Here is a 15,895-nt window from a genome sequence, read left to right as displayed (position 1 = left end):
GTGAAATGATTTTAAAAATATATAGTCAGAAGTTAGATTTGAAACATACTTAACATGCAGCTTGCCTATTATAAATTGTAATTCCTTTTTGAAATAGTTCATTGGTTATTTTGAATCATTTTGAGATCCTTTTCTGAAACAAAGAGGAATGCTAAACAGTGTGGAATGCGAACAGGGCTGTAGAATTGGGCAAGATGGTTTAAAACAAACACCAGACAGATTTCATGAGGTTTAGACTGGCATGGGAGCTGTTTTTAAATTTGGAACGATTGTGCAGCATAGTAGGCTGCCTGAATACCAGACTCTGCCAACTGACACAGCTTCTTGGTGTATTTTTATTTTACTTCAAGGATATTCTTGTATGAAGTCCTTGTGGTCTTCCCTCAGTTGGCACTCATTACCTCCGAAGGATATCAGCTTTCAACACTGTAGCAGGCACCCGTGGGCTCTCCAGTGTAACCTTTTAATTATAATGTGGGACTGGACTGGACAAGACCACCTGTCCTTGCATGTAATTAAAACCCAAGATCTTCCTTGCACAAGTACAGAAACATGCAGTCCCACTCACCTACTTAGCAAGTCCAACTTCAGGTGTCATACACAAGTGGCAAATTCTGTTAGTCCATGATGTGCTCCTTTTCACCACCTACAAGGGCGCTTCCCACCTGAAATGCCTTCTGCAATGTACTAAAAACATTTCCCCCAGAAAAAATGTGGATTGCAAGTGTCACCGAACACTGAGGCACCGACTTGATTGGATTTCAGTCACTCCGACAAATGTCACTTTCAGATGGGACAGACAGAGAAAATAGCTAGCGATTTTTTGAGAAAATTACCAACCAAAAAGAACCACATTTTTGTTCCTTTGAGTTATTTTTCTAAAGGCCATATGTGCAAGGTGTGTGCTGGCTGTAAGGGGAATATGTTTAACTTGCTGATTGCTGGTGATGTTCCATGATTCAGTGCCAGGCACTGAACTCTGGAAGGGAATGCAAGTGGACTTGGGCAATATCAAATTGGCAGCAGCTCATTGATGGAAAAGAAAATCCTATACTGTATGTTGTAAATTGGAAGAGCGCAAATTCACATTCAGAGAATTTTATGATACAGAGAACCCAAGGAACGATTTGCTCTGCATTTCAGCTCCACGTACATCATTAGTGTTTAGAATTAAAGTGTATGGGGATTGTTGACATTGACTGAACTGGTTGGTATACAGGAAATAGTAGGAATAAACGAGCCTTATTCTGAGAGGCAGACAGTGACTAATGGGATACCACAGGGATCGGCGGTTAGACTCCAACTATTCACATTAATGTAGATGAGAATTAAATGTAGTGTCTCCACATTTGTAGACAACACAAATGTGGGTGGGAGGGTGAGCTGGGGTGAATGCAGAGATGCTTTAGTCTGCTTAGAGCAAGTTGCATGAGTTAGCAAATGCATGGCAGCTGAACTGTAATGTGGATAAATGTGTGGTTATCCACTTTGGTAACAAAAACAAACAGGAAGGCAGATAATTATCTGAATGGTGTTAGATTGGAAAAGTGAAGGTTAACAAGACCTGGATGCCCTTGTACACCAGTCACTGAAAGTAAGGTTGCAGGTACAACAGGTGGAGAGGACAGCAAGCAGTATGTTGGCCTTTATATTGAGGGGATCCAAGTCCAGGAGCAGGAATGTCTTCCTGCACATAGCGTCCTAATGAGACTACACCTGGAATATGGTTTATGGTTTTGACCTCCCTATCCCAGGAAGGATATGGAGGGAGTGCAATGAACATTTACCAAACCTATTCCTGGGATGCCTGGACTAAAGCATGAAGAGATACTCGATCAGTTAAGACTATATTTACTGTATTTTAGAAAAATGAGGGGGATCTCCTAGAAGCCTCTAAATTTCTAACAAGTCTGGCATGGTGACTCAATGGTTAGCACTGCTATCTTACAGTGCCAGGGACCCAGGTTCAATTCCACCCTTGGGTGACTGTGTGGAGTTTGCATGTTCCCTCCATGTCTGTGTGGCTTCTGTTTCTTTCTCCTCCCCACAGTTCAAAAATGTTCAGGTTAGGATGGATTGGCCATGCTAAATTGCCTGTAGTGTCTGGGGATGTGCAGGTTAGGTGGCTTGGCCATGTCAATTTGCCCATAGTGTCCTAGGATGTGCAGGTTAGGTGGGTTGGCCATGCTAAATTGCCCATAGTGTCCAGGGATGTACAGGCTAAGTGGGTCAACTGTGGTCAATATGGGGTTACAGGGATAGGGTTGGGGGGTGCTGGAGTCCTCTTCAGTGGGTCGATGCAGACTATTTGAGCTGAATGGCCTCTCTCCACAATGTAGGGATTTGATGATACTACGACTGAGGCAGGACGAGACCAGTCAATGTGGGAAGGATGGTCTGAATCAGGGATCACACTCTGAGAGCACAGGATAGGCCATTTAGAACTGAGATGAGGGAAGGTTTTTTTCACCCAGAGAGTGGTGAGTCTGTTGAATTCTCTGCCACAACGTCAAATGTTTTTAAGAAGGTGTCAGATTTGGTTGATCAGGCTGAAGCGATTGGGAGGAAGCAGGCACAAGGTATTGAGAGAGATGATCAGCCAGGATTATGCTGAATAGGCTGGGAGGACCAAAAGACTTGCTGTTGCTCTTTTCTGTTTGAGGTTCCTGCGTTCATTTGAGTCTTTCGTTTTTAAGTCCTTGCAATAGGCTCACAGTCCAAGATAAGATCAGAAAACAACCTGCTTCAGTGTGAGATTGGCCCCAGGAGTGTAACAGGACCTGGGTTTGGTGCACACCTTTCCCTCCCATTTCAGGTTGTCCAGGTAAGCTCCTACAGCCACCATGTAAGTGCAGCAGCCAATGCTGACTGCTCTGTAGCATGGTGTGTTCCATCATTCCTACCCATCCCCTCTGCTCCTTTTAATTTGAAGAAACTGATGACAGCAGAATCTGTAACACACAATCTGTGGCAAGAAAGGCGTTCATAAATAAAAAAGTGTGGCAGCTTGTGTGTATCGGTGATTCAGACAACAACCTTAAAGGTGGATGTGACTCATCTCTCAACCTGCAAGAACTGAAAATAAAATGGCATTTACAGTAAGCTTCAGCCTTGAACGTGAAACCTGAAACTCAGGGTCTCCTACCCAATCTGTCTCATGAATTTAAATCATCATTTTGTCTGTTGTCTGGCTGGATGCGATGGCTACAAATGCTTTTAACAGTCCACAGTCCTGTGAAGTGAAGGCTACAGAAAAGATAACACCTCCTGAACTCACCTGTCTTTACATTCTGTCAGCATCGGGGTCACAGGAAGGCAAGGAGAAGGATCATGAACTCTTTGTTGTTCTTCCTGATTTCCAGTCAGGTTGGTTCTGCTTGCAGTGCATCTAGGAGTTAGTTGTTGAGTTGGATTTTGTTTTCCCTCAGAATTGAACTTTCCTGCACTTTTGCAAGAGGGGCCCTTTTGTTACAGCTGCTAACATGTGATCTATCTCTGGTTGGTGGGTAGCCAACTCCTTAACTCTCAAGCTGATGGGATTGCTCCCTCTCCAAGCTGGGGGAGTTGAGCAAAGAGTAGTTGAGAGTAGTAGTGGAGGGATATTGATGTGGACGAGTCATGTATGCCTACAGACAAAGGTGATCCTTCAGGAATGTTCTGCCCTGTCATATAGGTGTACTCTTTGAGTAAGTAATTTTGAACATGATGGGAGCTCCATGATTGCTATGGTCAGATCATCGGAAACGGTGACAGATTGCAAAACTAATGAGATGAATCGAGCTTGGGGTATTTTTTTCAAATAGTAACATGGCACAGAGAAAGGTTAGCTTTTTCAACAAAAAAAAATTTCTCACCCTCTCTCTGAATGTCGCTGGAAATAAGTGAGACCCAGCAGGTCGACAGTTCCAGTAAATCAGGTCCGTGCGGAAATGTAGGAGGAGCTTTTGTTCTGATGCAGAAGGAAAATATTGTCCTTTGCAGCAACATCACCACCACGAGTGTGAAATCTTAGACCATGTTGTTTATGCTTTCAGTTTTGGATGAAAAGAATGATGGAATTGTGCAGAGTTGGTTGTGTAGAATCTCAATCAGAGACATGGGTTAACATTTATTTTCTGACGCATGCTCCATCATAGATATTCAACTTAGTGTCAACGCGATAGAATTGTCTCTCAGCCCCAGATATGAAAGATCTTCAATTTAGTTAGACATCAATAACCTCCATCATCTCCAAAATGTGAAATTTAAATAAATTTATTTATATTCCACATCAATGCTCATTCCTGAGTCGGTCAGTCCTCTTGGCCATATTTGGAGTAATCAAGGTGCGGGCTATAGTTTGTCCCTCATGGCCATCTGCAGGCTGGAAGTGGGCGAGGTTAAACTGGGCTGGGTGAAAAGAAACTGGACCTTAAACTTCCCTACGCTTCATCTGTTTTCGCAGAGACAAGAACATATAACCGGCAAATGAAAAATACAAATGAGAAGATAGTTGGGACTTGGTTTTGACAAGAGTGCATGAATAAGGTTGCCATAAGCAAGTCTGTTCCAGATTCAGTCCAGGAATTGAGTACAATTTGCATTGGACTTTTTTTAAAAAGCAAATCCTTCCAGTGAAGCAAAGAGGTGTAGGAATACACCCATGTTATTGTACCGTCGTTTTCTGTCAGAGTCCTCACTGAGAAGAGACCCAGTTTTCTGATGCTCGTCAGGTGCTCCTGTAAGACACCATGCCAGCAGATCTGCCTGTGTACCTAGATGAGGCATGATATGCAATTCCCATAAGACCTTGTGTTTGATAGATTGGCAAATGGTTACATGATAGTAAATCTCATCTGGACCTCGATTAATTTCTATATATAGAATTATGTCATGGGTTCCTTCATCAATTCATATTGTTTTTTGGAAATCTTGTTAAACATATTCTCCCTCCTTTAAAGTCCTATTCCCCACCCTGCTGAAGGAATCGAAAAGACCTCAAAGAGGACGGGTTGGACCGAAGGGTGTTTCCATGCTATACATCTCTATGACTCTATCTGAACTAGTCAAAGGTATACTTATCACTCATTGATCCTAAAACAGGAAGGTGATCGTCTTTTACCAAAGAACATTCTTGAGACAGTATTGGTGGCAATGCCATTTCGCTGCCGTGCTCTGAACTTCCCTTTTATTGAGAGATATGGTGAGTGGCAGTCTGGCAATTCTACAGTGTTCAGGCCATTCACAACTACTTTCATTAATCTACAACCTATACCACTCGACATGGCCTTTCTTTGGAGACAGAATCCGTGTGTTCCAGAACTCCACATCAGATAAATGTGCCTGGGTGAGTTGAGGACATATAACAAAGCGATTCAAAAGGATAATGGCCATTGAGTCATGCTCTGCATTCAGCCATGAAGTTGAGAGAAATAGCATTGGTTATCTCTTGATACACTCATTACTTGTGGCAAAGCTTTACAATTATCAACTTAATTTCATATCCATTCCCAGAACAGCAAACATCTCTATGATTTGTCACTGGTGGCTGTCTCCTTGTATTGACTGATACTTAGTTCAGATTAGTATTTGTTACCGTTGTGGGCAGTGACAGCTAGTTGCACTGTAGTAAGCATTTTGCACTTAGGACATTTTAGCAAATTGTCAATTTGCTTCTGATGCGACCATGCAAATTAAGAGCAGGAATAAGCCATTCAACCCCTCACGCCTGCTCTGCCTTTCAATAAGATCATGGCTGATCTGCTTATGTTTTGAGTCCTACAATGGCTCAGTGATTAGCACTGTTTCCTCAAGCACCAGGTACCCAGGTTTGATTCTAGTCTTGGGCAACTGCCTGTGCAGAGTTTGCACATTCTCCCAGTGTCTTTGTGGGTTTGCTCCGATTCCCTCCCACAGTCCATAGATGTGCAGATTAGGTGAATTAGCCATGCTAAATTGCCTATAGTGTTCAGGGATGTGGAGATTAGGTGGTTTAGTAGAGTAATAGGGTAGGGGAATGGGTCTGTTTGGGATACTCGTCAGAGGGTCAGTGTGGACTTGTTGGGCCTAATGGCCTGTTTCCACACTGTAGGGATTCCATGATTCCACACTACATCCCTGTAACTTTTGATAACCTTGCCTACTGTGAATCTAGCTAGCTCCTTTAAAAAAAAATATTCAATGACCTCACCTCTACTGCCTTCTAAGGCCGAGTTCCAGAGTCTGGAGATTCTCCTCATCTGTCCTGAAAAAGTACCCTCTCGTTTTATGCAGTGTCTCCTTGTTCTGGATTTGCATTCCATTGGCTGCCTTAATGACTCAGGGAGTAAGAGTGTTATACAGCACAGAAACAGACTCTTCCGTCCAACTTGTGTGTACTGACCAGATCTCCTAAACTGATCTAGGGTTGCCAGTATTTGGCCCATATCCCTCTTATGCATGTAGCCATCCAGATCCCTTTTTTAATTGCTGTAATTGTACCAGCCTCCACCACTTCCTCTGGCAGCTCATGCCATACACCCACCACCTTCTGCATGAAAAGTTGCCCCTCAGGTCCATTTTAAATCTTTCCACTCTTAGTTTTAAACCCCTGTCCTCTGGTTTTGGACTCCCCTATTCTGGGACAAAGACCTTGGTTATTCAGACTAGCCATGACTTTGTAAACCTATATAAGGTCACCCCTTAGACTCTGTCACTCCAGGGCAAAAAGCCCCAGCCTATTCTAGAAAGAACTCAAAAGTCTTTTTGTTCAGCAACACTCCCCAGGATGTAATAGACCCAACCTATTCAACCTCTGTTTCGTTCAAACCCTCCAGTCTCAGTAACGTCCTTTGTAAGTATTTTTCTGAACCCTCAAGTTTAACAACTTTCCTATAGCAGGGAAACTAGAATTAAATGCAATATTCTAAAAGTGGTCTAACTGATGTCCTGTACTGGGACAACCATGTGATGTCCCAGCTTCTGCATTCAGTGCACTGACCAATGAAGGCAAGAGTACCAAATTCTGCTTCCATCACCCAGCCTACCTACGACTCCATTTTCAAGGGACTATGCACCTGCACCCTAATGTCTTTGTTTAGCAACACTCCTCAGGGGCCTACCATTAACTGTGTAGGTCCTGCCTATTTGCCTCACCAAAATTGAATGCCTCATTTATTTAAATTAAAATTGGATTGAAATCTTATTTCTCAGTTGCATCCATATAACTTCATTGGATGTTATCCCAGAAATATCCTCCCTCGGTATAATCGTCAGGTTATCCTTAACCAAAGCCTGTACTGCTTCTCCCACCCTCCTCCCCTTCCTGTTGCATTATACTTCAGGGCATTTAAGCTGCCAGACCTCCTTGAACCACATTTTTGTAATAGCTATAATATCCCACACTCATGTTTATCTGCCTTTGCCCTTGCATTGAAATAAATGCAGTTTAATTTTTCAGTCATGCTTCATTCTCTGCCTTGCTGTTGCCTGCCTGAGTATTTGACTTATTCCTCTTACCTAGTGTACTAGTCTCATGCTTATCCCTTTTCTCACGATCTCTTTGGGTCCAGTCAACTCATTGAGAGCCTCCCAAGTGGCCCTAGCAAGTCTCCCTGCCAGGAAATTCATCTGCTTCCAATTCAGGAGCAACTTGACCTTCTACCGATCACTTCTACCTCAAACTAAATCCCAATGGTCCAACAATGTCAATTCTTCCCCCTCACACTAGCTCCTTGGCCACACATTCATCTGCTCTCTCTTCCTATTCCTCCTCTCACTAGCACATGCACCAAGAGTAATCCTGGTGTTACTACCCTCAAGGACCTACTTTTTAATCTCCTGCCTAATTTCCTATATTTTCTCTGCAGAACCTTGTTCCTTTCTCGACTTAAGTTGTTGATACCAACATGTACAACAAATTTCTGCTGATCACTTTCCCCTTTCAAAATATTCTGCCCCCTCTCCAAGACATCCTTGATCCTGGCATCAGGGAGGCAACATACCATTCTGATGTCTTGCTGACAGCCACAGAAATATCTGTTAGTGGACTCTCTCATCAGAAACACAATCATCATCAATCGCTTGAAACCTGACATCCCCCAATTTACAGAAGAGCCAGTAAAGGTACCAGAAACCTGGCTGTCAGTACTATATTCCCCTGAGAGGCCATCACCCCCTACGTTTTTCAAAACAGGGTGCCTTTTTGAGACTGGGATAGCCACAGGAGACTCCTGCACTTTCTGCCTACCTTTCCTGGAGGTAACCCATCTACCTGACTGTATCTGTGGCTTTTCTCCTTTCCTGAAACTGCCATCCATCACATCCCCTGGTTCCAGTAAATTCCTCATTGCCTCTAACCGCTAGTGGTCCAGTAGGACTTGTAGCTAAACATGCTTCCTGCAGATGTAGCCTCCAAGAACATTAAAATGCACTTTGATCTCCCACATCCAACACTTCGACCACATCACACTGCTAAAATCATATCTGCCTCTTTAACAGTTTATGGTCCCAGAAAATACCTAAGAACAAACACAACACACTTGCAGCTTACAAATTTTTCCTAATGCATGCACCAGGTGCTTTTGCATCTAGAATTCTGCAGTCATTCTCCATTTAAGTAATACTTCTTTAAAAATTCTTCCTGCCAAAGTGAGGAAAATACACATTATCCCACATTATGATCCAACTGCTAGTTTTGCTCACTCGTTAAAGCTATTTATGCCCATTGGCATTCTGCTTGCATCCTCCTCACAACAAAATTTCCTGTCGATCTTGGCATTCACTGAAACTTGAGTTATTGCGCCAATAGTCATGGACGTTACTCTTCTACCAGAGCTACAAGCTCCTTGTTGAATGAAACTCCAGTCAACGCTGTTCCGGCCCAGGGATCAGTGCACAAACTGCGTTGTTCAACTCGGTTTCCTTGGCCATAAAAATTTGCTTCATGACGGGACTCCTTCATTATTGAACCTGGAAGTGACTGTTGAGCATTTTGGGACATCCTGAGATTGTGAAGGGCATTATCTAAATGCAGGTCTTTCTGTTTTTTGCTTTAAAATGAGGACTTTGTCCAGCCCATGTATATGGGATTTTCCCAAAGTAGTGCCATGATTTTAATGTTTTATCTGATACGAAGAGACAAAATTCTATTTTTCACAGAATCTAAAGAAAATTACTGACAGTTCTACAGACTACTGCTCAAGGAATCCAACTTGGCAAGGGTTTGCATCAGACCCAAATGCTAAATGTTCCTTTTCAGAATTTCAAGGTCATATCCTGAAATTTCGAGACAAGTTAGCATTTATTTTCAGGCAGCCAACACTAGCTAGATGCATTTAGCTCAATGTTATAGGGAATAGATTTCCACTTTGGTGGCAGGTTCGTTATCACACTGACTTCAAAATAACGCTACGTTGAAAACCTTTCAACAAGCCATTGGGTTGTACACTTCCACATCCAGATTTCCGAGAAGGCAAAAGATGTTAAATGCTGAAATACAGATTGACATAATCATGTTCTTTCAAAGTTTTCATAACTTCTTTGTTCTGTGGAAATTGCCAACATTAAAGGCCTTCCTCAGTCAGAGTCATTAGCTCATTGACAATTCCTCAAACAGAGACAACTTCAAAGATAAGTTTGTCTTCTTAATTGTCAATCAGAAATATTGTTTAAGATTCGGCAGAGATTTAATACTCGTGTCCACACTATGTATAGTGAGGTTGCTTCATCCAGTCATTTCAAGAAGGATTTATAACATGGTTCATCCAAGATTAAGGATTCACATAGTCTGATTCTGAGAGGCTTTAAGAAACTCACACAAGATCTTCAAACAATTGTGCTTCTTTGTCCCAAGCATTCAATTCTTACATTCAAGTTTCTAAACTTCAGAGAGATTCCTTGAGCTAATTGACTTTATTCTAGCAGTCCCACTTTATTTGGAAGATTGATAGAGGTATCGGCAGTAGCGATTTGCCACCTCTTTACTGGATGAAGACGTTTTGGTTCCTGGACCTGTTCTGTCCCTGTGGGAAGGATAGATTGTGAGCACTAGAGTAATGCTGAGAGAGATTTACAAGGAAAAAGAATGAGTCCATGTATTTCTCATGAGTTTCCAAACCATTTTATTCCTATATGAAAAGTACCAAACGCAGCTAAACCAAAATGAGAGAGAGCTTGGCCATTATGCCATTTTTATCCGTGCAACCTGCTGAATTGATTATGCTTTACTGGCTTTGAAGAGCTAATGTAGCTGGAAACTAGTCTTCATGTAAATTTGTTGAGTCGAGCCCTATCGTATTAACCTTCATATTTGACGACTACCTTCCTTCCTTGTCCTATCAATTACACCTGAGCTGCCAATAGTGTGACAAGATCTTTTGTTTTTCTAAGAACGATTTAAAAAAGCAAAAGTGTCCAGACAAGCATACCCCTACAGGTCAGGTGTATTTCCTAGAACAGTACGACTCTTCTAACCACTGCATCAAACAACACACATTTTCACTACAAACTACAGGTTTTGAAACTCCAGTTGACTTTTAGAAAATCTTTCTCCCACTTCATTGGATATGATGCATGACGTGGTCATCACATAATTCTAACCTTCAACCCTCATTTACCTTCTGTGCTCACTGTTTCAATCACATTTCTGACTGGTTCACAGATGGGAAAATCAGTTCAAGGTATAACCTATCGGCCTCGTGCTTCGTGAAGGGTACTTGGTCACAGCAACAACATGGTGACTTGTCTTTATAGCAAAGTACAAGAACAGTAAAACATGTCAAAGCACTTCACAAGAGTGTTATTCAATTTGAAATTAACCTCGTGAGGGATTATGCTAAGGTTTTAAGGTGTTTTAGAGGATAAGCAAATAGGAAAAGATTTGGTTGTGTTTTACAATTTTGCACCAGACCGTTTCTCCCTAACAGATGGGACTGAATTTGTTTGGCCCTGAGGTGGTGGTAGTCAAGGAAAGGGCTGATAAAAGGGCAGGGCCTCCCATCTGGATGGCTTCCCATTGCTGTGCTGCCAATTGAGAAGTCCCCCCAGTGATGGGCTGGGGTATAGATTAGCTACACCCTGAAAAGGGGCAGGTTGCCTCTGAAGGACTCCAATCAGAGGACCACTGGCATTCTGCTGATGGTAGGAACTGCCATCCTTTCAGTTTCTTGGAGCAGCCTTGGGATGGGCAGTGGTAGTGGAAGGTAGTGGAGGCCCAGAGAGGGGCCATGGGTCAATGAAGATGTTTTGAAGGAGCCTGCTGTTTTGACCCATCAGGTTGATGTCTTTCTGAAGCCTCTATATCGCCATTTCTTCCTGGGGGCTGTACAGATGATCCAGGATTGGTAGCTCTCTGGGTAGGCCAGGAGCAAGGCTGAGTTTGAAGACAGCAAATTGAGATATCACGTTTGACCCAGCTCTGTTGTTGGCAGTTTGGGCTCTGAGCCCCAATATTCGCCCTGATGTTGGGCCCTGAAATTAGCAGTAAAATTTTGCCTTAACTCTCATCTAATCCTCTTCTATCCATCTCCACGCTTCACTTCCCAAAGGTTCATGTGCCGAAGATTTTTTGAATGGTGGCTGGGACAATCAATGTGCCATGTTTTGAAGTTCTCGTCAGAAATTATACGCATTTTTTTTGGATCAGGAGATTATAATGCTAACTTTTTTTTATTATCAACATTCTTTGAAAGGAAAAATTGTTTTGTTGATATTTATACTAAGGCACTGTGTGCCTGATCGTGTAAAGGACATACATCATTATAGACAGTTTGTTTCCTTTGTTAACAAGCCATGAGTAATTAGTTTGTACAATGCAATCTTAAATCATTGGGTCTAGAAAACTTGCTCTATTTCTCTCTTAATACACCCAACACCCTATTGTTAATCAGGCTGTTCACTGGATGCCGAAATTGATCTTGGCTGATAAACTGAATTTGACCCTTCAAATGGCACAGGTAAATATCAGGAACACTGATAGAGCCCAACACATGGTGCTTCCTGAGAATCAGAAGAGGAAGATTGTATTCACAATTAAATGAACTAACCTGTATTTAGACACTATGCATGATCCCAAGATGTCTCAGAGTGCTAATATAGCCTATGAAATACTTTTGAGGTGTGGTCACATAACATAGGAAGCCCAGTGGACAATTTTGTTCACAAAGTTCCCACACAGAGACAATGAGATTAAGATCAACGCATCTATTTTAATTTTATCACTTGACGGATAAACATCAGCAGTAATAATGCAGTTGTCACAAAAAGCCTCTGTCCTCAAAAGTCCAGTCCAGTTTCACCAAATGACTAAACTAATTTAGTTATCCGAGATTGTAAAAGGTTTGTGGCTGAGTTTTATAGATCTTTCAATCTAAATGATGATCTCTTTCAATCTCCAGTAGCGTAGCTTGTGTTTGGGACAGGTTCTGGTTGGAGGGGAATCTCTATGAAATGACATAGCAAGCAATATGACATCACTCTCACTCTCCCATTATGTGGCTACTATTTAAATGTTTCCATCTTGGAACATGAGTGGACCATTCTGCCTCTTGTCTCTTCTACCATTCAGTTAGGTCATGGCAGGTCTGCACCTCCGCTTCTATTTACCAGCTTATACTCTATACCCCTTGAAACCATTGCACAGCAGAGAACTGTTTCTGTTTTCTACAATGTAGATAGGTTGCTTCTTGATTTGCTTTCAAAAGACCGAACTGTAATTTTATACTCCCTTGTTTTTGATTCCCCATCAAAGGAAATAGCTTTTCCATATCTACTCAATCGAACATTTTGGATGTTGGCAATTTGCCAGGAAATGTGTATTGAGTACAAGTAGAATAGGAACTAGCTTTGGCTTTTTTTACTCTTACATGGAACTTGGGCTTCACTAGCAATGTTATTACCCATTACCTTGAGGGCCTGATGATTTCAGAGGTTTGGTAAGTATCAACCACATGCTGAAGTTTTGAGTTACAAGTAGACAGTATGTTAGGCTTATGTCCTAAAGGACATTAGTGATTTTATGGTTAACATTGCTGAAGGTGGCTTTCCATTCCAGATACATTACATGTACTACGTATTTGAATTTAAAATCCTCCAGTTGTTAGTGGTGGGATTTGAACCCCTATCCCCAGATAATTAGCCTGGGCCTCTGGATTATTAGGCCAGTGACAGTACCACTATGTTCCTTTCCACATCTCTTCTTTTTTTGCATTCCCTAACACTCCAAAGTCAGGCTGAGAGCTCAATGGTAAAGAGTCCTAGCTGGCAGTGAACAACCAGAAACTGGGAAATTGATTTGTGCAAATGATTAGGGTGGTGGATAACATCCAGAGAACCTTCTGTGACAGGGTGCCAAGTAGTTGATTAGACATGTAGCTTTAGGAAGCATTCCTGATTTGGATGAAGCAGTTTGAGATTACAAGAGTTTAAAGACTATTCCACTTCAATAATATACACACAGAATCAGAAACTCCCATGTTCATCTTTGTGAAAGTTTAGCAACTAAGAAAATTTGCATTTAGTTATCACCAATAAAAAGTTTATTGATTTTAGCTTCCAGGTACAAAGCCTACATTCCTTTTATCGGTTTCTAACCAGAATCGAACTTGCAAATTTTAGTAAAATGCTCGATTCTCCTCTTAAATCATTCTAACTTAATCCTACCAATGCCATTCCCACCCAACATATACATACATATGTAATGCTAGGGAAGCTATCTGTGGCATTAAAATAAAGTTTCTGGGGGTTGGGGGTGGCGGGGGGGAGCTTAACAGCGTATATATTGATGTTTGCATTAGTGGGGGGAATCTCAAACTACAGGACACAGTTACAGAATAACAAGAACCTAATTTAAAACTGAGATGAAAAGGAGGGTTTTTTTCTCCTAAAGTATACTAAGTATGTGGAATTTTCTTATCTCGAGAATTGAGATGGCTAGATCACAAAGTATTTAAAGAGGAGGTACACAGGTCTTTGAAATATCAGGGAATTGAGAGCTATCAGGATCTGGCACAGAAAAGGCCTGGAGCAGATCAACCATGATCTTGCTGAATGGTAGGGTAGACTTGAGGGGTCGAATGGCCTATTCCTGCTGCACTTTCTTATGCAAAGAAGACGCACAGTCTTTGGCCCCAGCTTCACAAAGGGGTCAATGGCTTCCCTCTTTGACTTCCTGCTAATTTGGACACGGTCCATGAGTTATTTTAAAGAATGAGGAAGAGCATTCTAATGAGCAGGCACCCTCTGAGGGGTAACGTGGACAGCTGCATTTGCTGTACTACAAAAGCTCAAGTTATACAGACCTGTAATAGTACGTCTCTCAATCTTGCAAAAATGTAAACTGCTTGTTGCTAATGCATTATAATTAAGCAGCTGTTAGCAATGCTGTTTTCTCTGTAGATTATAATAATTTGTCTTGCTCGAATGTACAATTATAACTTGCAATAATAACATTTGCCTGTTTATTCACACTAATGTGTTTTGTGGATCACACGAGAAGTAAGAGAAGCCTCTCCCTAAAAGTAATGCATTTGAGCTAGCCAGAGACAAATGATGTCAGGAGGTTGGATGAGCGTTCCATTATCAGATGATCTGCCAATGTAAACCATCTGAGTCAAATTCTCCGAGCTACTTTAATGTGCTGCATTTCTGAGAACATAAATTTCTCAAGAAGCAACGCTTTAATGGAATGTCTGGTGTGCTTTGTTTTTAGATGACAGAACAAAGGAAGCAAAAGCAACGAATCGGTCTTCTTGGCCATCCTCCGCACATGAACATTAACCCACAGCAACCGGCCTAATGAGTAGACGGCGTGTTCTATCAAAATAGATGGGCTCAGGATCTTTCACCCAACTACTGAACCAGTATAAATCATCAAATGTTTACTTGTGTGCACCATAGGAATAAATGACACTTTTCTTTATAGTCTTGGTTTCTTGCTACTTATACCTAGATCCCTAAGGAACTTTGTTCTGTCTCACTCATTGACATGTTCTGCTTCCATTTCTGCCAAAGAAGGAATCCCAAGTGTTCTTCAAAGGTCTCCATTTGGAAGCAACAGAGTTGTATAATAAAAAAAAAGCACATTTGAAGAGCCGGCTGTCAAGATAATGGGTAGGGCAGAGGTTTTTGTATGTACAGAAAAATAGTTGTGTAACCAGTATTTAATGTCCTATTTTTGTAAGTTTACTGTGCAATATGACTAATGAATATGCAAATACTCTATATAACTTTGCATTTGTAGATGAGCACTGAAATGTACTACCTGTGAAGAGCCACATTGTCTTTTGCTAAATGAATAGCCACCTGTTTATTTTCTTTGAAGCTGAGAGAGAATGAATGGTAAATTTTGTATATTTGCTGCCTTAGATTAGTTTTGTATAAGTACCTCAGTTTACAGATGGCAGACCAGTCCGTGACCAAGAGAGTAGTGTTAATGACAGAAAATATACACAAAGCACTAATATTATACAAGTCAAGCGTGGTATTGACAGTTGTAAGATGCATAAGAAAAGCTATTTAATAAATACGTAAAGCTGCTTTGGTGTGAGTTATTTGAGTTTTTTGTGCCTATTTCAATATTTATTTCCTATTGATATTTAGAATTTAATCCTGGTGGAATGCTTTGATGGCAATCTGTTAAAAATGAAAATGGTTCCAAATTAGTTTAAGCAGTCAGTTCATGCATACACTTTTATAATTGGAACAAGTTACCCAGCCTCAATGGCATGCTTCATAAGATGCTGAAGAAAATAATATTTACTAAATTTATTTTAATTTCAAGACATGGCATCACATCTATAGGTTAGGGTTACCATCGACTGACCATTGCTGGAATGTGTGGACTTCAGTTGAAAGCAAAATTTGGCCCGCCATCCCACTTCTCCCACTGCATAAGGCAATAGGTCAACGTTGTCACTGGAATGAAGTACTCGAGCTTCTC

At 41.4% G+C, this 15,895-nt stretch overlaps 1 protein-coding gene across 6 annotated transcripts in view; it reads left to right on the top strand.

The window, feature by feature from the left end:
• Window positions 1-15,492, top strand: part of itpr1b (inositol 1,4,5-trisphosphate receptor, type 1b) — a 521,994-nt gene extending 506,502 nt beyond the window's left edge. For all 6 annotated transcript variants that reach the window (XM_072582660.1, XM_072582659.1, XM_072582663.1 and 3 more), the window contains one exon: window positions 14,666-15,492. In XM_072582660.1, the coding sequence (XP_072438761.1) occupies window positions 14,666-14,752 (87 nt within the window). In that variant the 3' untranslated portion in view covers window positions 14,753-15,492. The remainder of the gene's footprint in view (window positions 1-14,665) is intronic.
• The last annotated feature ends 403 nt before the right edge of the window (window positions 15,493-15,895 follow it).

The sequence above is a fragment of the Chiloscyllium punctatum genome, chromosome 12, assembly GCF_047496795.1.
Source record: "Chiloscyllium punctatum isolate Juve2018m chromosome 12, sChiPun1.3, whole genome shotgun sequence".
In the NCBI taxonomy this organism is placed as follows: domain Eukaryota; kingdom Metazoa; phylum Chordata; class Chondrichthyes; order Orectolobiformes; family Hemiscylliidae; genus Chiloscyllium; species Chiloscyllium punctatum.
This window is presented reverse-complemented; position numbering and strand designations above follow the sequence as displayed.